The 24,972-nt window shown below is 39.4% G+C and overlaps 1 protein-coding gene across 6 annotated transcripts in view; it reads right to left on the reverse strand.

The window, feature by feature from the left end:
• The window catches only part of RBMS3 (RNA binding motif single stranded interacting protein 3), an 889,171-nt gene that overhangs the window by 151,927 nt on the left and 712,272 nt on the right, over positions 1-24,972 (reverse strand). For all 6 annotated transcript variants that reach the window (XM_045297515.1, XM_045297514.1, XM_045297513.1 and 3 more), the window contains one exon: positions 16,090-16,196. In XM_045297515.1, the coding sequence (XP_045153450.1) occupies positions 16,090-16,196 (107 nt within the window). The remainder of the gene's footprint in view (positions 1-16,089; positions 16,197-24,972) is intronic.

Genomic DNA, 24,972 nt, shown 5'->3' on the forward strand with positions numbered 1-24,972 from the left:
TCTGAGAACGACTTCACAGAAAAATCTTGATGGAAAGGGACACAGATGAAAAGGTATGACAACTTTATAAGCTTGTAGCCGGATAAAGGTCTCAAAATCTTGCCGCAAAGAGATCCAGTCTGATGTTGCCAGCTAAAACAGAGTTAAATTGAGTCTTGATTGATATCCATAAAAAAGATCTGAGGATACTAAAATATTTTATATAAGTGCTTCTGGTTTTATCTCGATCTAAATGACTGAACTTCATAGATTTTAAGACACTTTTAAAATTTACATTATAAGACTTCTGAAATTGGAGTTCCCATGATATTGGGTGGTATTTCAGTTTGGCAACTATCCTTTTTCTTTTTTATAAGTTGTTCAAATCCTTTAAAGCTGTAAGAGCACAATACTTCAGTCAAGAGAATACATAAAATACACCTGTGAGGCAACAATATCATTAAGCAAAGCTATTGTAAAGAACAACTTCATGGAATAGAATATACATGATAAATGTATTGTGCATCAAAATATATTGTCCATAAAGCTATCTTGATGTATAATTCCAGGATGAATTTTATTTTTATATTGTCTATAACTTTTGTTCTAGTTTAAAAAAAATATCGTTCCCTTTCCAATTCAGAAAGAAGTTCTGTAAGAGAAGCACTTGGTTCAGAACCGGAAATGGGAACAGGCTTTTAGATGTTAAAAAAAGACCAAAAGCTTAACCTTCTGACTTTTTAGCATCATCTTTAAATTTTTGTATTTTGTTACCTGTGGGAGAAGGTGCCTTACTTCACCTGCGGTATAATTCTTGCACAATGTACTAAGAGTACACATAGTAGAATATTAAAATGAACAACATCCCAGTCATCATACAGATCGGCACAGAGGCCACATTCTCCCCTTGAGCAGTTGTTGGGTTGGAGCAGTTTAGCCTACATCCTACTATATAACAGATAGTGTCACAAAACAACCTTTTTGAAACAATAAGTTTGTGCCTTTCAGCAAAAAAACAATAATTTTCTAAATTTCATTAATGCCATTTTTGTAAGGACTTTAAAAATCCTTTCCCAGAAGTATTTGGTAACGTCCTCCTCAATATTTTATACATATGGGAGTGGAAGCTCAAAGAGCATTCAAATTCAGCTTTAGTTACTATTTTTTTTTTTTTTGCCAGAGAATCCATTTCCCGATCCTTTGTTAAAACCATTAACACTGACACTGGGTCATTAAGATGCTTCTTTTGTCCAAAATAATTATTTTGAAGGCTGCTGGGAAATACTTGATCATTAGGAGTCATTTAAAACTTTTTTTTATTAGGAGTCTTTTATTAAAGCTTCTCATAGCCATCAAGCTGGCAAAGCATCTTTGGGATTCAAACTTAATTGTCATTATTTGTCACTATGATAATTTATACTCATTTCTTTTGAAAACACCAATACTGTCATTTATTGGTTCTTGGTAGAAGCTCAATATTTTCCTTAAATTCCTGCAATAGTTCACAGTTTCCTTTTCTTTTTTTTACCATTCTCCATGCAAGCCCCTTCTTTCTGCAGCTCTTGCCCTTTGCACAAAGAATACATGAGATGCGGTCTATTAATATGACCCTTCTAGCCAGAATTCTTTATGTGATGTATTATAATTATGGATTCTAGGCCTGTGGCTACCACCTCATTTGGGTGGGTGTTCTTTGTTATGCTAACGAACAGGATTAATCCTGACTTCAGCCCATGGTGTGACCCTGGCCACACTCTTTGCTTCCTTGGGAGTGTGGTCTGCTGAAAGACAAAAACCACACCGCCTTCAGTGTCATGCTGGGCACACAGAGAGAAATCCCAGGACCAGGAGAAGCGGACCGGCTTTGAGATCTCTGTCCGAAGGCACAGAGACGGTGGCAAAGGATCCAGAAGTGAGGCCAGGAAACCAAGAGACAAAGAGAGAAACAGCACCCAAACTCCAGGACCTTGGGGCCAAGGGACAGGGGGGCCTCCTGGTCCCTGGAGGCAGAGGCCAAGTCGTGTGATTGATAGAGTGCGATCACCTGGGCTGCTGTCTGAGGAGAGGTGGAGAGATGTTGCTGAGGACTCCGGACTGAATGCTTTCTGTTTACTGATCCAGACTTTTGGTAAACTATTGATCTCCATCATGTTGTTGTTGCTGTTCATTGTTATCTGGTCGGTTCTAACCCTTAGTGACCCTGAACAAAACACTGCCGGTCCTGTGCCTTTCTCACAGTCATTCCAATGCTGGAGCCCACGGTTGAAACCACTGTGTTAACCCATGTCCTAGAGGGCGTTCCTCCTTGTTACCCCTCTCCTTTACCAACACGATGTCCTTCTCCAGGCACTCATCCTTCCTGATAACACGTCGAAGGTATGTGAGACAAAGTCTCACCGTCCTTGCCTCTAGGGAGCACTCTGGCCATACTTCTTCCAAGACAGATCTGTTGGTCCTTTTAGTAATCCATGGTATTTTCAATAGTGTTCACCAGCACTACAATTCAAATGCATTGATTCTTCTTTGGTCTTCCTTGTTCAATGCCAAATTTGCACATGTGGCTGAAGCAACGGAAAATACCATGGCCTGGGTCAGGCACACCCTAGTCCTCAAAGTAATAGCTTTGCTTTTACATACTCTAAAGGGGTCTTGTGGAGCAGATTTACCTCACTCAATTCATCTTTCGATCACTTCACTGCTGCTTCCATTGATGATGGATTGATTCTGGATCCAAACTAGAAAGAAATCTCGGCCATTTCAATATTTTCTCCATGTTCCCTAATAAGCCCCAGGAACTGTGAGTTCTGTGTGGCCACTGCAATGAATGATGGACCCAGCACAGAAGTACAGTTGGTGTGTGACGGGGTAAAGAAAGATGGAGGTGGAAGCATGTCTGACGTCTGGCTCCTGGCAATGGGGAGGTCAGATACGGCCACTGCCACAGGGTTTTCTGCAGTACATGGCTTTCAAGAGAAAACTGGCCAAGATTTGAAAACCAGTACTCTTTCCAAGCTAAAGAATTCTTTAATATTTGAAATTGATATTATGTAACATAATATGGATCATAATGAAAATATTTAAATTTCTACTTATTTTAGATTATGTTTCATAACTCTTTAAACAGGAGGGAAATTGCATTGAAAGAAATCCTTATTTAAATGAATATAACCTCATTAAAACGATTTTCCAATCTTGAAAATTAATTCACATAGAGCTAAATAGGGAACCAGGGACTGAAGCATTCTACTCATAATGTATAGCAAAGCAACATTGTATCATGTTTGCGAATAAGCCTTTGCCTCAATCCCTGAGCCACATTAGTTTTCAGAGTCTGCCTTCTCACATTATTCGAGCAGCATACCCATGGAAATGCTACGGTGAAAGGACACAGCCTTGTAATACACCCGTCCTGGTCTTCAACCAGGCAGCCTTCTCTTAGTGCTTGAATGACGGACTTGTGGTTCACGTGCAGGTTCCACAAGAGCACAGTGCTCTGGAATTCCCATTCTTCTTAATAGTTTATATAGTTTTCTTCTTTATGACCTATGCTGTTGAATGCCTTCGTATAGTTCACACAAGATAATCTCTTTCTGGTGTTCTCTGTTTCCAGCCAAGGTCCACCAGATGTAAGCAATGATATGCTTTGTTCCATATGTGTCTTTTGGATCCAACTTGAATTTCTGGAGCTCCTGTGGATGAACTGCTACAACCATTGTTGAAAGACGCGCAACAAATTGTACTTGCATGTAATGTTAATGTTATTGTTCAACGATTTCCGCATTCCATCAGTCTGCCGTTCATTGAAAAGGGCACAGGTAGGAGTCTCCTCCAGTTGTTTAGCCCACTAGCTGGCTTCCACATTTTGTTGTCATAGACAAGTAAGTGTTTCCAGTAAGTGTCTCATTAACTAGTTGAAATATTTCAGTTGGTGTTCTGTCAATTCCTGGAACCTTATTTTCGTTTGCCAATGCCTTCAGTATCCCTTAGACTTCGTCATTCACTACAATTGGTTCTTTTTTTTCTGTATAATTTTATTTCTCATTTTTAAGAAATATTTTCTATAATTTTTATTGTTCCATGCTAAATTTCAATGTCTGTTCATTGTTTTAATTATTAGTTGGGAATTAATACTTATATCATGTCATTCCAAATTTCAATTACTTCAAGTAGAATGTACAATTGCTACCACAATCAGTTTTCAAACATTATTTTTCTTTTAAATCATTTTATTGGGGCCTGGTACAACTCTTATCACAAGCCATCCATCCATCCATTGTGTCAAGCACATTCAAACACCATTTTTCTAGATGTGCTCCTTGATATCATCTCCCTTTAACCCCACCTCCACTCAAACCCCTAATTCTACTTGCTGCCTCTCTAGGTCCATCAATCCTAGTTTTCATATTACCAAAAAATGAAAAAGCATCTAACACAGCTTTAAGAGGGTGACCTCCATTGACATAACACCTCTGAGATACACGCTACTGTGAACAAACAAAAATCAGAGAAGACATTATAAACCAAAAACACAGAAGATTTTGGAAGCCAGATCAGGGCCAGCCTGCATCAGAGGGGGACCTACTGACAAAGTTTTAAATCATATGGTACCTTTTAATGGCTGGGTGTCAATCAGTTCCTTTTGGTATAGCATTCATTCAGCATTTTGCCTATAGAATCCTTCAGTACTGCAACTTGATGCACACATTATTTCTCCTGTTCTTTCAGCTTCATTTACACTAAGTACGTGTCCTTTTCTTAACTTTCTAAACACAGGTCTTTGCTCGCTATAATACTTCTAGTTTGTCTTCTTGAGCGGCCTTTTGAAATGTTCTGTTCAGCTCTAACTTCATTATTTCTTCCATTCTCTATAGCTAGACTGTGTTCAAAACCAAGACTTTAGTATTTTCTGACATTTACTTTGTTCTTTTTTTTCTTGTACTTTTAATGGCTTGGTTCATTTTTCATATATGATATTCATCAGGTCTACTGTCATTACTGTTCAGTGCATCAAATCTGTTCTGGAATGTTCTCTAAATTCAGGAGGGGTATACTCAAGTTCATATTTTGGCTCTCGTGGACTTGTTTTAATTTTCTTCAAATTCAACCTGAACTTGCATATGAGCAATCAGTCTCTACCCTCATTTTGGCTACAGACAATAAGCTTCTCCACCCTCTGTCCCGGAGATATAGTTGATTTCATAGGACTCTTCCCATAGATAGTTAGTCCATCTAGAAAGCTCCATGCATACAATCGCTGTTAACTTGCTGAAAAAACTAATTGGTGATGAGGAAGCCTTTGGACTTATAAAACACTCTCATGTGTCTTCCAGCTTCATTTCTATCACAAGGAACATATTTTACAACTATCGCTTTTTCCTTTTTGTTTCCAATTTTTGAATTCCAATCACCACTAATTGTCAACATATTTAACTTGCATGTTTGATCAATTTTAATCTGAAGAAATTGGTAGACTTCTCAAATTTCTTCATCACTAGCTTTAGTAGTTGGTGCATAAGTTGAATAATAGTTGTATTAACTGGACTCCCTTGCTGGGATATAATTATTATCCTATCACAGACAGTACTGTACTTTAAGAAAGAACGTGTGGTTTTTGTTGTCGATAAATATGATTCCATTCCTCTTGAAATTACCATTCCCAGGAAACTATGTGATTCCTAATTCAAAATATCCAATGTCAGTCCATTTCACCTCACTATTCTCTAGAATATCAATTTCTGTGAATTCCATTTAACTTTTGATGACTTCCAATTTTCCTGGGTTCATATTTCATGCATTCAACATTCAGGGGATGCTTACAATCGTTTCTTCTTATTTTCAGTCATGTCCCATCAGCAGATGAAGGTCCTGAAAGTTTTTATTGACATCATTACAGATGACCCTATTTTGAGGGGGCACCTCTTCCCTCGTCATATTTTGAGCACATTCCAATATAAGCGGCTCATCTTCCAGCCCTGTATCCGACACAGTTTCATTGATATTCATAAGGTTTTGAGTGGCTGATCCCCTAGAAGTGGATAGCCTATTCCTTCTTGCTAGTCTATTGGTTTAATCTGAAATCTGCTGAAACCTGTTTCCCGTGGGTGTTCCATTTGAAATAATGGTGCCCTAGCTTCCAGCATGACAGCCACAAGCAAGCCAGCACAGTGGCTTACATTTTGAAGGGATCTATTTTGAGTCCCTATCAGAAGGAGCCCTAGTGGTAGAGTGGGTTACACAGTGAGCTGCTAACAGTGGGAGACCGATGTGACTCTACTCTCGTACAGTTGCGGTCTTGGAAATCCACAGGGCCAGTTCCACTCTGTCCTTCAGGGTCTCCTGAGTCAGAATCAGTTTGATGACAGTGAGGTCACTTTCTTATTACTGACCGTAACACGAGTCACAAACTTATTGATGTTTCCCTGGGGACACAGTCTGCACAAGACAAAAGCAACACCTTCATCAGAGCTCTGGGTGCAGGCAAACACTATCTTTTTGAACTCTACTTCCCACTGAGCATGTGCTGAAGCCCAGTGTTGAGTCACTGGGGACGAACACTAAGTTGTTTCCAGTTGCTACTTACAAAAAACTGTTGTCCCAAGGTCTGGTGACCATCTTGATGTGAATCCTAGGGTGATTTTCCCTTTGACTAAGCAAGTGTGATCTGGTTTCACATTCAGTTGTTTCTCTCTCTTGTTCTGTATCCTGCAGTCAGGCTGGCCTCTTCCTGATCTCCGGTTCTTGGGACTTGAGTTGTGTTCTATCACCTGACTTCATCCATCAGCTCCCACAGCTTTGTGGATGTGACGGATCTTCCTTACGAGCCTGCATAACCATGTGAGCCATTTTCTGAATGCTTTATGAGTTCTCGGAGACGTTGCAGGCTTGGCAGAGCCCTGGGACACGGACACTATACTAAGGGGAGGGGTGTTTATTAATGTCAGGATAATGACATGGTAGTATCGTTGATAAGTTAAACATTTGAAGTGGTATAGTATTGTAGATAAGTTAAACATTTGGGATATCTTTAATTTCCACCTCATTGGGACTAGTCTTGTATTAACCTCTCTGAAAGAAATTATGTTGCAATGTGCATCCGACGATTTAAGATTTATTATTTACACTCAAAGTTCTAGTTCTTGAAGCATACTTTTCTCTACCTGTGCCTTCGATGGGAACTGGAGAAGCTTTCACTAGCCAAATGGGAAGTGGAGTTTTCTGGCTTGCAAATACAAGTAGACCAATTTTATGAACTTACCTGCCTTGAGAAACAAACCAACAAGCCAAGCCTAGCAATAAGAACGATATGAACTGAAGTTCTCTGGCTACTTGTGTTATTTTCGTTTCTCTTATTATTAACGTTTTGGCTTTGATTTTCTTTTACTTTGTATAGATTTGTAGTCTGTTATCAGTGATTCTATTCTTACAACACTAGATTGTGTTATATATTCCACTTTTAATCTCCTACCCTATAGACAGAGAAAACCATTGAGATTGCTGGTTCCCAGGGGATATTTTGGCTTGGAATAAGAAAAGCCAGTGTGCTTCTTCGAAGTGAAAATGGCAAAACGTACTCACACACTATGAACATGTTGTCAGACGGATCAGACCCTGAAGAAGGGCATCATGACATAGGGTCAGCCAAAAACAAGAAAGCCCTTCAGTGAGAGGGATTGGCTTAGTATCTGTGACAATGTACTCAGAAACACTGTAACAGTTGTGAGAATGGTAAAAGACTGGACAGTGTTCCTCTGTTCAAGGTGGAGTCACTGTGAGTGGCTACACAGTTGATGGCACCTAATCAAAGAAGAGGAATGTTTAAAATTATGTCTGCAACATCCAGTACTGTAAGTCACAATTAGTGGACACTCATTAAATGTCTATCAAATTCTGATTGCTTACATTATGCTTCAATATTGTCTTAAAAATATTTTCCCGAGAGGAGACAGCGGTCGGTGTACGGTATGAAAAAAATAATAATGTATAATTTATCAAGAGGTCATGAGGGTGGGGGGAGGGGAAAAGAGAGGAGCTGATACCAAGAGCTCAATAGAAAGTAAATGTTTAGAAAATAATGATGGCAGCATATGTACATATATGCTTGATACAATTAACGTAGAAAAGGTTCTAAGAGCTGTAAAAGCCCCCAACAAAATGATCTTTTACTTAAATTAAAAAATGTTTTCCCCAAAATAATTCTTGTATAGAATAATTATGCATATTTATAAGACTTCTTATATACAAAAAATATCATCACACAATTTGGAAAGGAAGAAATCCAACAGGGAACAACAGGAAAAGGAAAGGGTTTTTCTTTGAGCTTGGGGTGGTTCCTATGCCTCCATGCATCTTCAGAGTTATACAGTCTGATTGGTGGAAGGTATCCATGTTTTATAACAATATTGATGGTGGTGGTGAAAAGGCTACCGTTGAAACTGATCGTTGCAAAACCAAATGTCTGTGTTTCAGCATCGACTCGATGGCAGTGCATTTTTTGGTTTTGTTTGTTTTTTGGTCACCTTTATATAAATCAACAAAAACTAAAGAAACAAAAACTAGAAAGTTAATCTTTGGGGGTAACTATTTACTGATCTTGAACCTGAATACAGGATATAACCATTGTGTTAAGGAGGATGGCTATCTATGTAGTCGGAAATCTAAATAGAAAATTTTGTCTCCAACATAATTTAATTAAGTCATTGTGAACAATTAGTCCTAATGCTTTGAGGCTCATCAAGAAGGAGGATGTATGTTTGGGATCAGATTAAGCAAGGTTGGCCATGGATTCATAATAGTCTGGGGAATCCCATTTTTCCATATGACCTTGGCTGTCCTTTATCTACTATCTGACACTAGAGAAAACTTTTATTAATAGTAGCTCTGAATGGAGATAAGTTATAAAAGTTGGCAACATAGAGCAAGTTTTCATCTATCACTGAAAACAAGTTGATTTCAGGTCTGGAAATAGACAACATGATCTAGGTTATAGGTCATAACAAATCACTTAGTGAAAATCGGCTTTGTTAAAACTGATAACCTCAGTAACTATTGATGGACCTTTCAGCTCATAATAGTGCATTTGTGACCTACCCATTTACGAAAATGTGAAGTACACGATGTCAATATATCACATCCTTTCAAGCTATGCAAGCTGGCAGTACCCGCAGGACTATAGCTTTGCCCTGTCCCAGGAGGTGCCGTTCACATTAGGTTGTGTGGATGGAGCCCCGGGAGCTGTGTCATGCTTATCCTCCACTGCACTCAGACTTGCACATTGGGCAAATGAAAAGGTCCTTAAACAAAATGTTGTCAAGAAATAACATGCCATTGTGCCTCACTTAAAAATCTCTCTTTCCCGGGGAATAGCTAAGGAATTTCAGAAGTACCTGGGTTGTTATGGCAGTACCTGAAAGTCACTGAAAGGCTGGACACTCGAGTCCTCCCAGGCGTGCCTGGGAACGGACATGATCTATTTCTGAAAAGTCAGCTCTTAAAAACTCTGCAAACACAATTGTATTCGGACACACACACAAGGTGGGGGGGCTCAGCAGCAACCGGCTCCTGTTGAAGGCATCTCAGCCTCCCTCACCCTGGCCTGCCTCCAAAAGAGCACAGTTGATTTCCCTCCAACTTACATGTAAACTGTGCCTGGGAGCCTAAATGGTGATTGTTAACAAGATCACATTCGTTCCATTCGTTCATTTTCATATCCAGACTCTGGAGCTAACCTCGTTAAATGTTTCCATAGTACGGAGGAATAGTGCCAGCACATCCACTGTTATAAATATTTGTTATTATTCATTGCTTTTAAATTGACTGTAGCAGAGAACTGTAAATAAGATAAAGGCGAGAAATGTTCTTTTATTGATTTTTGTTTTTATAATGAAATCTTGGCATTTTTTCACTAGATACACTAGACATCTGAGTACTTAACTGGGTAATTTCTTGTTCGATGGCCACATCTTTTGTTTGGATCTGTGGCCAAAATATGAGACGCACAGTCCTCCAAGCAATTGTGATCAGTGACATTCTTGGACTAGATTAGAATAGGGCTCGGGAACATTGTATGGAAGCTGGTCCAAAGTTTTCAAGCCAGTGCCATCTGATTTGTTTACATTTGCAACACTTAATGCTAACTACCCAACATTAAAAAAGAAAAAGAAAAAAAGACAAAACAACACCATCGTTTGTGATATGAAACATAGCATCCAGTTATATTTGAAACTTCTAAAGGCAACCCAAATACTACTTACACTACAAAGTAATACCATTAACCTTATTAGAATTTGACTCTCTTATCATTATAACAAGAACTTATCCTTTCTTTCATTTCAATTTGCTCTGCCTTTGTGACGTGGTTGAATAAAAGGTGAAAAATATGTGTATCATACGTTAGTTTGTATGTCTATGTGTGTGTTGGTAGTATTAATTTATCATTATAATTACTGAGGTAAGAAGGTTTTTAGGTCTCAAAATTTGGTCATCTGGGACATTCTTACAGCAATTTGGTTTTTGGTCCACTGTTCTTATTATTTGGGGATACAGAGTCCGCATACATTTGGTGACTTCTTTGTTGCTGTTGTTAGGCGCCATAGAGTCAGCTCCAACCCATAGCAAGCCTATGCACAACAGAATGTGCCACTGCAGGGTCCTGTTCCGTCCTCACAATTGCTCTGCCGGAGCCCATTGATGCAGCCACAGTGTCCATCTGTCTCGTCGAGGGGCCCTCCTCTTTTTTGCCATGCCTCGACTTTACCGAGCATGATGTCCTTCTCCAGGGACTGGTCTCTCCGGACAATATGGCGAAAGCATGTAAGATGAAGGCTTGTCATCCTTGTCTCTTAATGACCACTGTGGCCTTTCTTCTTGCAATCCAATTAGGTTTGTCCTGTTCACAGTCCGTAGTACTTTCAATATTCTTCTCCAGCACCACTTTTCAAATGCACCTATTATTTTATCTTGTATCCTCTCATCGTACTTGTTCAATCCATGTGCCGAGCAAATGATCAGAGAAGCTGGATGATCTGAAGAAGAGCGCAGCATCAGGATTGGAGGAAGGCTTATGAACCACCTGCGGTCTGCAGACGACACCGCCTTGTGTGAGGAAAGACAGGAGGACTGGAACACTTGCTGACGAAGATCAAGGACTGTAGCCTTCAGTATGGATTTCAACTCAAGGTAAGGTACACCCAAATCCTCACAACTGGACCAAGAGGGAACATCATGGCAAATGGAGAAAAGGTTGAAGTAGTCAAGGATTTTGTCTTACTTGGATCCAAAATCAATGCTCATGGAAGCAGCAGTCAAGAGGTCAAGACAAGATGCACCACATTAGATAAATGTGCTATCCAAGGCCTCTTAGAGTACTGAAGAGCAAGGATGTGACTTTGAGGATCAAGGTGCTACTGATCCAAGCCATGGCATTCTCCATTGTGTGATATGCGTATGAAAGTTGGAAATTGAATAAAGAAGACCTGAGAAGAATAGGTGCATTTGAATTGTGGTGCTTCAGAAGAATATTGATACTTTCATGGACTGCTAAAGGGACTTCTTTGTGGTCCTTGTAAATATCTCCCTTAGGAAGTACTGAGAGACTCTCCCTTTATATTCCTGATATATATTTTCACTCTTGTGAAACAGTCCTGTTCTTAGACTGGTCATTGGGGATCGAACTAACAAAGTCATTCAGGTCATCCATTCCCTGCAATGAGGACTGCCACTAAGGCCTTAGATGCAGTGTTGCAGGGGTTACAATATTACTAAAATGAAGCTACCTTTAACCTGAGTGGGAATGATGTTAACATTCACTGCTATCACAGGCCAACAGGATGTAAATCCTGAAGGCAGATCTTAGAGAACTCCTGGCATATCAGCCAGCACCCTATTCTTGCTGGATGGTGTGCTCTGGGAGTTTCTGAATCGTGGTAGGAAAAGTGATGGCACAGTGGTAACACAGGCAAGGAACTACTGACCAAATGATACAAATATATTTCAATAACTTCAGAAGCAATATATCTCTTCTACTGACCCAATTCTGAAGAATCAACCATATATAGAATGGTTCTGGTTTATAGAAGCTGAAAAGCAGTCATGTCTATGGCTCCAATTTTTTGAGGATAATGGCTCCAAAATTTGGGGCTAAGAATACCCGAGGATCCCCAGTATCTATTCAAGAGATCCATAAAGTTTATCCTTTTCTAATTAAAAGTCTATGTGAAGTCAAATTTTATTTACATGCTTAAATTGAAGCAACATATAACAACAGAATAAATAGGGAAGCACATATTAATTTGAAAAAATAGGTGACATAGTGCCATTCATCACAAAAGTATCTTTGCTTAGAAAAATAGAACCAATTTTCAAAAGAATAGACTGTTTTATGGTGGATTCACTATTGTTTACTTTAACAAATTAATAAATAATTTTTATTTGGAAGTGGAAAGAGATCCAGATACGGAAGAGTTTGGAACTGCTGAAAAATAAAATGATAAGAGTGCTAGAATGTCAGAAAAAAGGGGCTTAAGCGCCTCAATCCCTGATGATTCTTGATTAAGAGAGTTCTGGTTGCCACTCAAAAGATTATTTAATACTTTTATAGTACCTTTTTACAATACTCCATAAGTGTTTTCACTTGTGTGAAAAATATCCACCACCACATATTTACATTTCCAAACCTTACTAGTTTACTTATTCCACAATTAGTTTAATAGAAAGACATGCATTTCATCAAAACTATGCTCACACAATGATCAAAATGTCAGGCAGAAGACAGCTTTGAATAATAGAATAAAATTAGCATTAGCCTATCAATTGTTATTCTTCTGGTACTTCTCAAATACTTTCAGTCCTCTGGTTTTGTTTCTTAAGCATTCCATCAGAAATACGTTCCACATTATTATTTTTTAACATAACTTTTTTTATTAACATAGCTTTTAAGAAGAGAAAGTAAATATCCACCTTAGTCTGTATGGTTATCTCAAATTCGAAAGCAGCCTAATCAAACTTACCCTCTGTCATCCTATCTAAAACAATTACACCATTGTTTTATGCCCCCCCACCCCAAATCAAACAAAAACAACAGCTAAGATGACCTCTTGCTACATGTAGGCTGCCAAAGGCTTTATCTCCAGTGTACAGGTAAATGAGAAACAGCCATCGGACCAGAAAGTTGCATGTCTCAGTGTTGACAATGGATGAAGCAAGGGGACTTCAACTCCAAAACTCCCTGGAGAACTTGGCCCGTCTCTTCACTTTGTGTCCATTCTTGCAACCAGTCTAGTCAACGACCTTAAGCAGGGAATGTGGCATGACCTCACAGAGATGGAGCATACAGGTGTGAGATGTAACAGGAGAATCAATTGCAGAAGTGTTGGCAAGTAGGAAAGCATACGTGGTGGCTCACGCCAAAACGTGTCTTAGAGTCAATGTCATAGTTAGAATCAGCTAGTACATAAAACTAAATCTTTCCTATATAGGATGTATTTGTATTGCATCTGGCTTTATTAACTAGGTTAATTATTGTATCTTGCTTTAATATCTATACTAACATACTTTAAATTGCTCTCCAAACTTACTGTCATCCATTCAAGGCTGACTCAGTGAGGAGATAGGTTCCCCTTTTCCCCCCTGCAGACCGGGGCGGTCGGAGATGGCCACCATGCTGCTCACTCCCATTTAGACTCCAAAACCAAACCAAACTCACTGCCATCACGTCACTGCTGACTCACAGTGACCCCTGTGGGGTTCGGAGACTGTCACTATTTACTGGAGTACAAAGTCCAGTCCTTCTCCCGTGGAACTGCTGGCTGTTTCAAACTGCACACAATGGGTATTGCCACCCAGTACATAACCACTACACTCTCAAGGCTCCTACTAAGAACAAAACTAAAAAAAATTCATAAGCTTACTGCCATTGAACTGATGTCAACGCAGAGCAATCTCATAGGACTGGGTAGAACTGTCCCTGTGAGTTTCTGAGAATGTAACAGGTAACCAGGCAAGGGAAAAAGTAATAGGTCTACAGAGTTAGCCAACAATCTTTTCACATGTGTCTACTTCTAAGATACCAATCAAAGTATACAAATTTGTATGTTCACCCCGGAAACAAGATCTTTGAAATATTCCTCCTGCTATTGAATGCTATTTTTACTGAGTTCTTTCTTCTATATGTACATATTTAGAGTGAAGTTTTATTGATAAAAGAAATTATTATAGCCCCTTTATTTTTATAGTTCAAGAGCAAAAATCTATAGCTCTTTCAAAGCAAATTTTGGAAGCAAAAATTAGAGATACACCCTCAGAACATTTACATTATAAGGTGTTCTAGGTCCTAAACTTGACTCAACCATATTTCCAGGCCTTAAAACATTTGTTGTTTATTATGCTCATTACCACAAAGCCTAGATTCTTCATACAGTGGCAGGGGGGAAGCTGTAAGTCTGCATTTCCTTCATGTTTTTTAATTCAGCTTCCAAGAAGTGCAGGTTCAGGCAAGGAGTCTTCCTGCAATTGGCATCTATTGTGTGAATATAACATTGTAGCCTCTTTAGGGGAGAAAGGAAGAAAAGTTGTAGTCTAAGTGCTAAAGCCTGGGGCTTTCTAGTTATGACCTCTGGTCCACAGTTAACTCTGATAGGTATGTATTTAGCTAGGTCAGATTTTTTTTTTAACCAAGTATGTTTTTCTAGACCATGGACAGATACAGCAATACATGCTGTTTGCTGGGGAAGGAACTAGGGCTGCCCACTGAGGCCCCAAACTCCTTGAAAAAGTCCATATACCTTCCACCTTCTATTTTCATTCTACTATAAACTGCTCCTTAAAGTTGGAAATATTTAAAATTTTGCCCTTTTTATTAACTTTGGGTACTCAATAATGATTCTCTTTTACATGTTTTCATGCCACGAGCCACTAGATTACACAGTACTTGAATATAGCTGTGAACTTTTTAGAGGCTTTTTGAGACCTGCTTGGAAACACTCAAAGCAGACAATAGTCTGAAAACCTGCAAACTGACTCAAAGGTTTGCTGAGAAAAATTCCAGACGTCTTTATTTCTTTGCAATGCTCTCCCAGTGTTGAAAATATAAAATGATGCATTAGGTAGGATGTTCCTTAAATGATAAATGGATGCTGTAGGTCCTTTGAATAGAAATAGTAAATAAAACTTCTCTTGAAATGATGGGCTTGGTACAAACGGCATTCAATGAAGTCATTCAAACAACTTGATTCCATTTCACAAAGAATGAAAAGACCTCATAGGGTCCAAGGCACCTTTTCCCTTCGTCTCCTTCTTATAAAAAAAATACCCGAAGGGAATCCATCCCCAAGTGGCATTAGATCCATAAGCCTATTTTTCTATTACTCTGTGCTAGAAGGAGAAATAGATCAGCAACTGTAGAATGATTTTCCTTTGCCCTGATTGCAGAAAGCAAAACTCATATATTTTAACCTTTCTCAGTACTTCTTGATCAACAGAAAATGTCATTCTATGTATACTTATGTAACATGGTGTGTAGATAAATCATTTCAGTGGTAGAATGAATGAGATCTAAATTTGGGCTTGCATTTTTCAAAAGACATTCAACTTTTGATGTCAATTGCACTGAGGATATGTTCTTCAGTAAGTACACTCTCATTTGATAATCATCGTACAAGTATAGATCAATTCTTTGTAGATAAGTCTTTCAGTGAGTGCTTTTTGGGTTCAAGAGTTCTTAAAGACATAAAAATACCTGGAGTGTAAAACTGAGATCAATTCTGAAGGAGCCCTGTCAGGTAAGGTTTACACTGCTAACCTCTAGACTGGGGTTCAAACCCACCAGTGACTGCAGGAGAGAGATGAAGCCGTCGGCTCCTGTGAAGGCTGACAAGGCCCCACAAAACCTATACAAAGTTGCTGTGAGTTGAAACAGACTCCACAGCAGTAGGTTTGGGGAGACTAGTACCCTTAATTTTATCTTGAACACACTTAATAGGCCTGCTAATATCTCCCTTCCATAGCCAGTTGGTTCCCACAGGACCTGATTTCATCATGGCACCTAAACCATCCTTGCGGCCTTCGGTGGAAGCTCTGCTTCCCAATGTCAGAGCCCCAGTTGATATCAGGACTCACCTCTCCTTCTCTGGGCCAAGGCCTCCCATTCTGGGTGTATTTGCTCTGATTCTGTCTCTTCTTTTGTCCTCCATCCGCAAATTTGCATAATAAAGGCTCATTGGGGGCTGTGAAGATAAGAAACCAATTCCATATTAGCAAACCCCTCTTAAAGACAAGTGATTATTTGAGTCACAGTAGAGCTTTGTAATGCATCTCTTTTGAAGCAACCTCTTGCTTCTGCAGAGATATTTGGCCCCCCTTTTTTGTCTCAGTTCTGTTGGCCACTGTTCTAACTGGGCTTCAAAAACACACTGGCAGACCATAAAAGAATATAACAAATATCGTTGAAAAAATAATCAAACAAAGTGGAATGTGAACTAGCCTTAGAAGTAAAAAGGCAAGCGTCATCTCCTTCCAGTTATGTTGGAAACACATTCATAACGGCTATTTGTTGTGAATAAATATTTCCCTCTCACAGGAACTGTGTTTTTACTCTAAAAGCAGTGGAATTCTCTTTGGGAAAGAGGAGTTTAGCAATGACTTTCTGAAAAAGAGAGCTCTTTTGCTAAGCTTAGCCAAATTAGTTTTGTTTTTCTCAGTAACCCTGTGCAACTCCAGAATGGCTAGAAATTGATCATCCATCCAACCACTTTCACTCTTTTTCCAAGCAAAAAATGAAAACCAAAAACTAGCTAAAAGTCCAGTAAGAGCAAGCACTGGACTATGAAGCCAACCCACATGATACAAAGGTTGTGGTTGTCGCCTGTGGATTGTTACATAAGTTACTCAGAACCACTGGGGGAAATGCAGTGGTCCTGAGTAACTCACATATTTGTACTCCCCCAGAAGAGGTGACCAAAGCTGACGTATGTCAGAACTTTTTTCACGATTATATTTCAAAATGACTATTTTTTAATATACAATGGGGCAAAAATATATTCATTCAGAATTCTTCCAGAGCCCTCTTTGGAGAAATGGCTACTTATGATTGTCACCAGTACATGTAAAATTGAATTAAAAAGAGAAACTCACTTTGGACTAACAAACTTGTTCAGTACATTAAGATTGCTGGGAGGGCTTTTATTGCTGCAGTTGTTAGTTTATTTGCTTAAACAAATCTAAGTTTAATTAAACATGCACACTATGAAAAGCAGAAAAACAACCCCACCCCACTTTCTTCCCATCCCTCCACCAGTACAACATGTTGTTAAAGAATCAACTGTGTTATGTTCCTAATTCTTCTCTGATCCCCATATTCACACAGGTTATCGTAAAATCTTATCCAGCTCTCTCATTCTGATTTTTGAACTGACCCCACGTGGCTTGCTTGGCCAATGGACTCTTAGCAACTGGAGTTAAAAAGAGGTGAGGCATTGACTTTGGTTCTTTTGTTCCTTTCCCATGCCCATGGGAACATGGTCCAGGTAGGCTGCTAGAGGATGACACACAAATGAAGATGGGTCATGAAAACATCCAGCCAAGGCCGGACTAGATCAACCAACACTTAGATCAGCCGTCATCCAGACATACACAAGTCAGCTCATCCAAGATGAGCAGGGGTGCTCCATTAACCTACAACTGATAGCGGAAAAATATACGGGCCCAGGCGAGATCAGCCAAATCCAGTCCAACATAAATTTGTGAACAAGATAAATTTTTATCAACGTTCTACTGTGATTTTCTAATTGATATGCGACATTGTTATCTTAATAGAGACATTTAGACATTTCTCCACCCTCAAAACATATTGCTTCTCAATCACCACTTCCAGCCAAATACGGATGCTACATAAAACCATAGGGCTTTCAACTATTTTCAAACTCAATAGTGGAAAAAAGAATGCAGACAAATAGGCATATACAAATAAATATTTTAAAATCACGTGGTTCCATGCAGCAATGTTATTTAGCCCATGCCTTGTATTAGCAGCACAACTTTGTTCATCAGTATGATAGGTGTCTTAGTCTAGGTACCTTAGAAAAACAAATCCACAGCAACTCATGTATAAGAGAGTTTTATGTAAAGAAGGTGTGCATCACAAAAACATCCCAACCCAATGCTGCCCAAGCCCACAAGTCCAACATTAACACATTAATCCAACACCAGTCCACAAAGTCCTCCACCCCACAAAACAGGCAATGATGCCGACTGCAGGAGGAAAGCTGAGTCAGTGAACGAATAAGCATCTCAGCACTAGCAGGGGTCTCCACACGGCTGCTCCAGCACTCATGGCTGCATCGGGGTAGGTCCATGTGGCTTCTCCTTGGGGATGTCTTGTAGGAAGTCAATCTTGCAAGCTGAAGCAGGGAACTGCTAAGGCAGCTGCACCCTGGTGCAACCATCACAAAGCAAGAGACCTGAGAACTTGAAAGGTGAGGCTCACCACCCATTTATCCCTCCGCCTTTCAATTAGCCCCACATGTGATTATCGGCCAGGTTGGCACAATTAACTAACTCAATAGGCAATGGCTCAAAGGGAGAGGGGCGGTCACCTTTTGCTAAGAGAAATGAAAAACAAAATGTCTTTTATTGCTTGAAGTATTAGAGCTTAAATTCTGAGTACTTGGTTTGTGGAAGGTTAGAATGGGAGTCCTACGTCTATTCAGAAGTTTCAAATAGATCCAGCCTCCATGGAGTTCTTTCTGACCAATCACCAACAATGTAAACTACTTTGCCCTCAGACACCACAGATTATTGTGAGTCCAGGGAGGGTCGGTTTCTTCTATCTTGGGAACTTGCCTGAGTCTGCCTTTGATGGAAATTGGGGTACTGGGGTCACATAGTCAAGAGACATACACCCCACTCCACCAATACATCTTGTAAGCTTATCTTATGTGCAATCATTTTTTTATCCGAATCGTGGTCCTGTTCCAGTTCATCCAGCAACTATGATGAGTCATGATTCTGGGACAGCTCCTTTGTTCTCCATGTCCTATTTAAGTTGCCATGTGACTGGGAACCCCGTGACACCCTTAAGGCCTCATGTTGATGGTCTTTGCATCAGGATGGCTTTTGTTTGCTTGTTTTTAAGTGTTCTTCTGTGTAAGACTTGATTAAGTGGTCTCTATGAATTAGATTTGAATTTAGGGTCCTTTTTTCCTGTTAAACACCTATGAAGCCAGAATATAGCACTCCGCCCTGGCATGGGCTCTGTGTGGTCAGAGAACTCCAGCTGCATCATTAGTTCACTGAGTAGAGATGACCTATATCTGTTCTGCTCTTCTGAGCAGACCAGTGATTTGGTGACGACACTTAAAAAACATCAAAAAGCCAAAAGCAGCAACTGAAGGTGTCTAGACAGTTGGTTCCCTCATATAAGAAGCTATTGTAATTTTTACTCCAGAAGAAAATACAAAGGCCAAATATAATTACTGGACCTCAAACCACTGTGTGTAAGAAATTTTACTCTGCACGATTACAAAACTGTGTGTGTGTGTGTGTGTGTGTGTGTGTGTGCGCGCGCGCGCGCGCAATCCCTTGTGGTCCACTGGGTCAAATATTGGGTTGCTACTGCTAGGTCAGGGTTTCCAACCCACCAGCTGTTCTGCAGGAGCAAGCTGAGGTGGTCTGCTCCCACAGAGATGTGCAGCTCCCGACACCTCACGGAGCAGTTCTCCTCTGTGGTACAGGGCTGCTGTGAATAGAAATGAACTTGATGGCATTGGGTTTAGTTTTGTTGGCTTGGGGGTATATATGTGATACATGTACGTGTATAATACATAGATAGATCCATATATCCACAAAATGTTTCTTCACTAGGGAGCATTTTCTCTCCTGCTTGCTAATATATGAGATTGTTGCTGGCAGTAGTACATTTTTTCTAGAAAGGGAAGACCAATCAAGAAATGTCTTACATTTCTTGTAAAAAACTTGGTGCAATTTTTTTAATGAGGAGAGGTGTCAACCTTATTTGACCCTATTACAAGATTTTCCAAGCTACTGAATTCACACATTTATTCACAGCTTTTGTTTTGCTTATCACCTTTAACAAGGTATCACTGATGTACAATAAACAGAGCGTGTCCACACTATTGCATTTGATGATAAGTTTTGAGATGGGCATGTATGTTTAGATATCTACGCATGTGTATGTATGCGTGTGCATACGGATATCCATGTCATCATCGATACAATCACTAAATGAACCTATTTGTCATTCCCAAAGGGCAGCAGCATTTTTTCCTGTTCAAATGTGTATGCATACTCACATACAAGGAGGTGTTAAAAAGTGTGTTGAAAATTGAATAAAAGATAATAGAAATAATGCACAAACTTTTTGAAGCTCCTGTGTTGCTGCTGAGTACTGATAGCTATGTCGTTTATTCCAGCCAATGTGATGGTGTCAAACTGCCCCATAGACTTTTCTTGGCCTTAATCTTTATGGAAGATTGTCAGCTTTTCCATAATGTCATAAGGCTTCTGTTATTAATCTTATACTTTGATTTTTTTTAAAAACCTGCTTATTTTGTTTTTATACATATTCCAAACTTTATTTTTAGAACTTTTTAAATACATTTTTAGAACTTTATTCTGCAGTTTGGCTATAGCACTACATTGACAAGTGTTTACAGGGAACACCAGTTCTTTTGACAAGTTGTAAGTGTTAATTTCCTTTTAAATTAATTAAACCCTATTTTTAATATCTTTTGGATAATGACTTTCCTGACTTTACCTTCAACTATATTTTCTTCATTGCCCTAAAACTGTGTGTATAAGATAGTTTCTAGTTCAAATAATCTCAAATAAAATATTGGCTCCCCTCTTTTATTTAAAAATAGCTTCTTACTGAGTTTTTCTTGAAAAATTGATAGCAAGTTAGGTTCCTATTTATTTATTTAAAATAATTTTATTGAGAGCTCTTACAATGCTTATTACAATCCACACATCAATTGTATCAGGCATATTTGTACATACGTTACCATCATTCTTTTCTAGACAGGTACTTTCTATTGAGCCCTTGGTATCAGTCGTGTCCCCCCCCCAACCCGGTGACCCCTTGATAGATTATAAATTATTATTTCCATGTCTCATACTGACTATCTCCCTTCCTCCATGGTTTCCGTGTTCTTTCCCATGGAAGGGTGTGTGGTTGTGTGTCAATCAGTTCCCCCTTCTTCTACTCCTCTCCCCCTCCCTTTACCCTTTCCATCTGGTATCTCTCTTCCCATTCCTGCTCCTGGGCTACATGTGTCCCAAGCTATTATCTCTTATCTATGGCTGTGTACATGCTCTGGTCTAGTCTGAAGTGGGAGGCATCACTGGGGCCATGGTGGTGGGATGGAGGAAGCTTCAAGGATGCAGAGGAATATTGTGTTTCATTGGTGCTTTTCTGCACCCTGGTTGACTCATCCTTTCCCTGTGACCCCTCTTTGGGGGATATTCCATCATCTACAGATGGACTTTGGGTCTCTTCTCCAATCCCCCTCGTTCTTAACCATATGATTTTGTTTGTTTGATTGTTAAGGGTTTTCTGATGCCTGTTACCTGGTCCCGATGACACCTCATGCTTACACAAGCTGGTGTGCTTCTTCCATATGGGCTTGTTGTTTTTTGGCTGGATGGCCACTTGTTTCACTTCAAGCCATTAAGACCCAAGAACGCTAAATCTTTTAATAGCCAGGCACCATCTGCCTTCTTCATCACATTTGCTTATGCACCCATTTTGTCTTTAGCAATTGTGTCAGGAGGGTGAGCATCTCAGATTGCCAATTTGTTAGAACAATGTGTTCTTGTTTTGAGGGAGGGTATGAGCAGAAACCCAAAGTCCATCCACTACCTCAGTGTATTGCCATATAAATATTTGCACATAGGCCAATACGTCTATTTTTATGGATTAATGTAACTACATATGGACACCCTATGCTCATGCCTCTATCCATAGTTTTGCTTCCTAGATTATCCTGTTTTCTTTTACCTTCCTTCTGCCCCACCATCATGCTCATGCTACTTCTACCTCATAGTACTTCCTTTCAGCTAGATTGCTGTTGCGCCAGTGCTCCCAGGATCTCTATATCCATCTAGTTATTGTTTTTTATTCCCTAATTATTCTCCTGTTTATGGTGGTGTTTCCCCATCGCAGTTAGGTTCTTATTTAATTATTTTTGCACCTATTGCTTAGTGGCATGTGGTGCAGTTGAGTTACTTGATATGGCTCTTTCTACCTATAGTCATTGTAACTCTCACCAAATAACTAGGTGGAAACATGCAAATAGGGTATATGGCACTCTAAGGAGGAGATTGGTTAGTTTTGCCCTCCCAGCAGGTATAAAGAAAGCCATCCAAAAAGTAAGAATGGGGGGATGAGGAAGATCTCAAAACCATCAAGAAAGAAGAGCCAGGAGTGCAGTGTGTCCTTTGGCCCCCAAGATCCTTGTGTTAAACCACTTCTATTCAGGAAACAGAGCTGGGACATCAGAGAAATAGAAAGTCGTAACGGAACAGCAGTGACAATAGAAGTAAGAACCAGTGTGCAACACAGAAGTGGTCTTCCCAGCCCACAAAATGAATAAAACTATGCTCTCTGGCAGCACTGAAGACACTTTTTAATACTGACTAAGCTGGGCAGAGGCCAAAGGGCCACTTAGTGAAGAGACGAAGACTAGAGAGAAGCATGTCCACTAAAAAGAGGCATTGGGAACAACGACAACAAAACCATATCCTGAACATCATTTCTAATTCAGCACCGCAACCTGTGAACCTCACCAACAATGCCATGGAGTACTGTCAGGGAATTCTGCGTGGCCATTGGAAGAGATGCTCAAATACAGCTGAAAAGCAGAGTGCCGTGGAAGAAACCGTCAGTGTCAGAAAGCAGGTGGAGGTGGGAGGCATGCCCGACCTCTGTCCAGAGAAGTTAGCCTTGAACTGAAGTGGAGTTGGAGTCTCTTTCTGTTTTGGAGAGTCAGGAGAGGTCAATGCCACCTCGTCTTTTTTTTTTTTTATTAACAAACATTTAGTTACATTCTTTTTGTGTTCCATTTTCAGTACAAACATGCTTTATTTTATTGTGCTACTCTGCTTTATGGAGCTTTGTAGGTATTGTGGTTTTTACAAATTAAAGGATGGTGGCAGGCTTGTGTAGAGCAAGTCTACCAGCCCCATTTCTTCTAACTGTGTGTGCTCATCCTAAAGCTGTAATATTCTCACAATACCTGCTACTCGCCTCTTAATAGACTGCAATACAGAGCAAACATAACTTTATAGGCACCAGGGAGCCAAAAGATTGTGTGACTGGTTTTACTATAATATTTGTGAATGACAGTAGTCTGGAACTGAACCCATATTATCTCTTAGGTATACTTGTATTCTAGTTTTCTGATTCCCTGTCTTCTTGTCTTAGTTTTTGAGTATTGGTGACCTTGTAGTGTCACATAGACGATTCTGAAATAGAGCACTGTTTTTACAGATGGTATTCTTTATATTGTATGGTACTTTGCTGTTTTAATGAAAGGCAATCTCTTGATTCTAGGCTTAAAGCGTGTCTCAGGTATTAGGGAGTACTCTATTTTATATTGTTTGTTGGGCCTTTGTTGAATAAGCATTTGCATTCTGTTTCACAGTTTTCTCCCATTCCACCTGGTACCATCTATTGTGACCTCCAGTGTTGGTTTTCCTGTAATGTAGGTAAGCACAGGTTTACTTGGGCTTACTTAGTAATCTGTGGTGAAGCATTTCATATTTTTCATTAAATGATTGCTTCCATGTATGGGTGGCATCTGGCTTCCTTCCAACTCTCCAGCATAGATTTCCATATAAAATCTCTCAGCACAGATTACAAGTAAGCGTGTGGTAAACATTGATTGGGGAATCTGTCCGTAGTAACGGTAGTAGAATAGTCTGTGGTCTTAGGCAGCTTCCACCTCATTCTTCAGGTATCAGAGGAGACGAGGTTGTGATGCATGTAGGCTTATTTCTATCTGAGCTTTTGGTTACTCTCTTACTGATTTGTTCCTGATGAATAGAGTGTCATGGCTGTCGTTGCTAGGTGCTGTCAAGTTGGTTCTGACTCATAGTGAACCTAAGTACAACAGAATGAAGCATTGTCTGGTCCTGCGCCATCCTCACAATTGTTCTTATCTTTCAGCTTATTGCTGCAACTACTGTGTCAATCAACCCATCCTGTGAAAGGTCTTCCTCTTTTTTGCTGCCACGCTGCTTTACCAAGATGGTGTGCTTTTCCAGTAGAGACCTATATGTGTGTCTTAGATGGCAATGGTAGAAGCTTTTAAGAACCCAGACAATGCTTAGTTCACAAGGATATAGATTGTGATTTTTTAAGAAATGTCTTATGTCAGTCAATTGAGTCATCCTATGAGACCATTGTCCTAAGCTTTCAAACCCAGAAAAACAATGCTGGAAAGTATCTGTATTTGTGTGTTCAATAATCTATGTACTTAACTCCACATAGTTACACATTAGTCACAGATACAGCTACCTCTTTTCAGTTATATACACACCTAGACCTACCTATATACGAAGATGCTTACACATATTCATATGTGCTCAACAATTTACTTTTATGCTATTTATATGATGCTCCTTACAGTTTTTGGTACTTTTTTGTTTTTAATCACAGAAACAAAACCAAGAAATAAATATCCATAATCTAAAGTATTACCCTCCTCCCCAGTGGTAATAACTAATATACAATAGTCTTATAATATATGTCTATTTGTTTCTTCTTAAAAAGGACAGATCATATATTTGTCCTTAATATAACTGATTTATTTCACCTAACATTATGCCTTCCAGGTTCATTTATGTGATTATATGTTTCTAAAATTAAAAACATTTCTTTATGTCTTTATAATTTTGCATTTTATCTTTATCCATTAATTGGTTATGGTCATGTTGGTTGTTTACACTAATGTGCTATGGTGAATAATGCAGCAATGAACAGAG

The sequence above is a fragment of the Echinops telfairi genome, unplaced genomic scaffold, assembly GCF_000313985.2.
Source record: "Echinops telfairi isolate 266 unplaced genomic scaffold, ASM31398v2 ScPeMD7_7420;HRSCAF=8458, whole genome shotgun sequence".
NCBI lineage: Eukaryota > Metazoa > Chordata > Mammalia > Afrosoricida > Tenrecidae > Echinops > Echinops telfairi.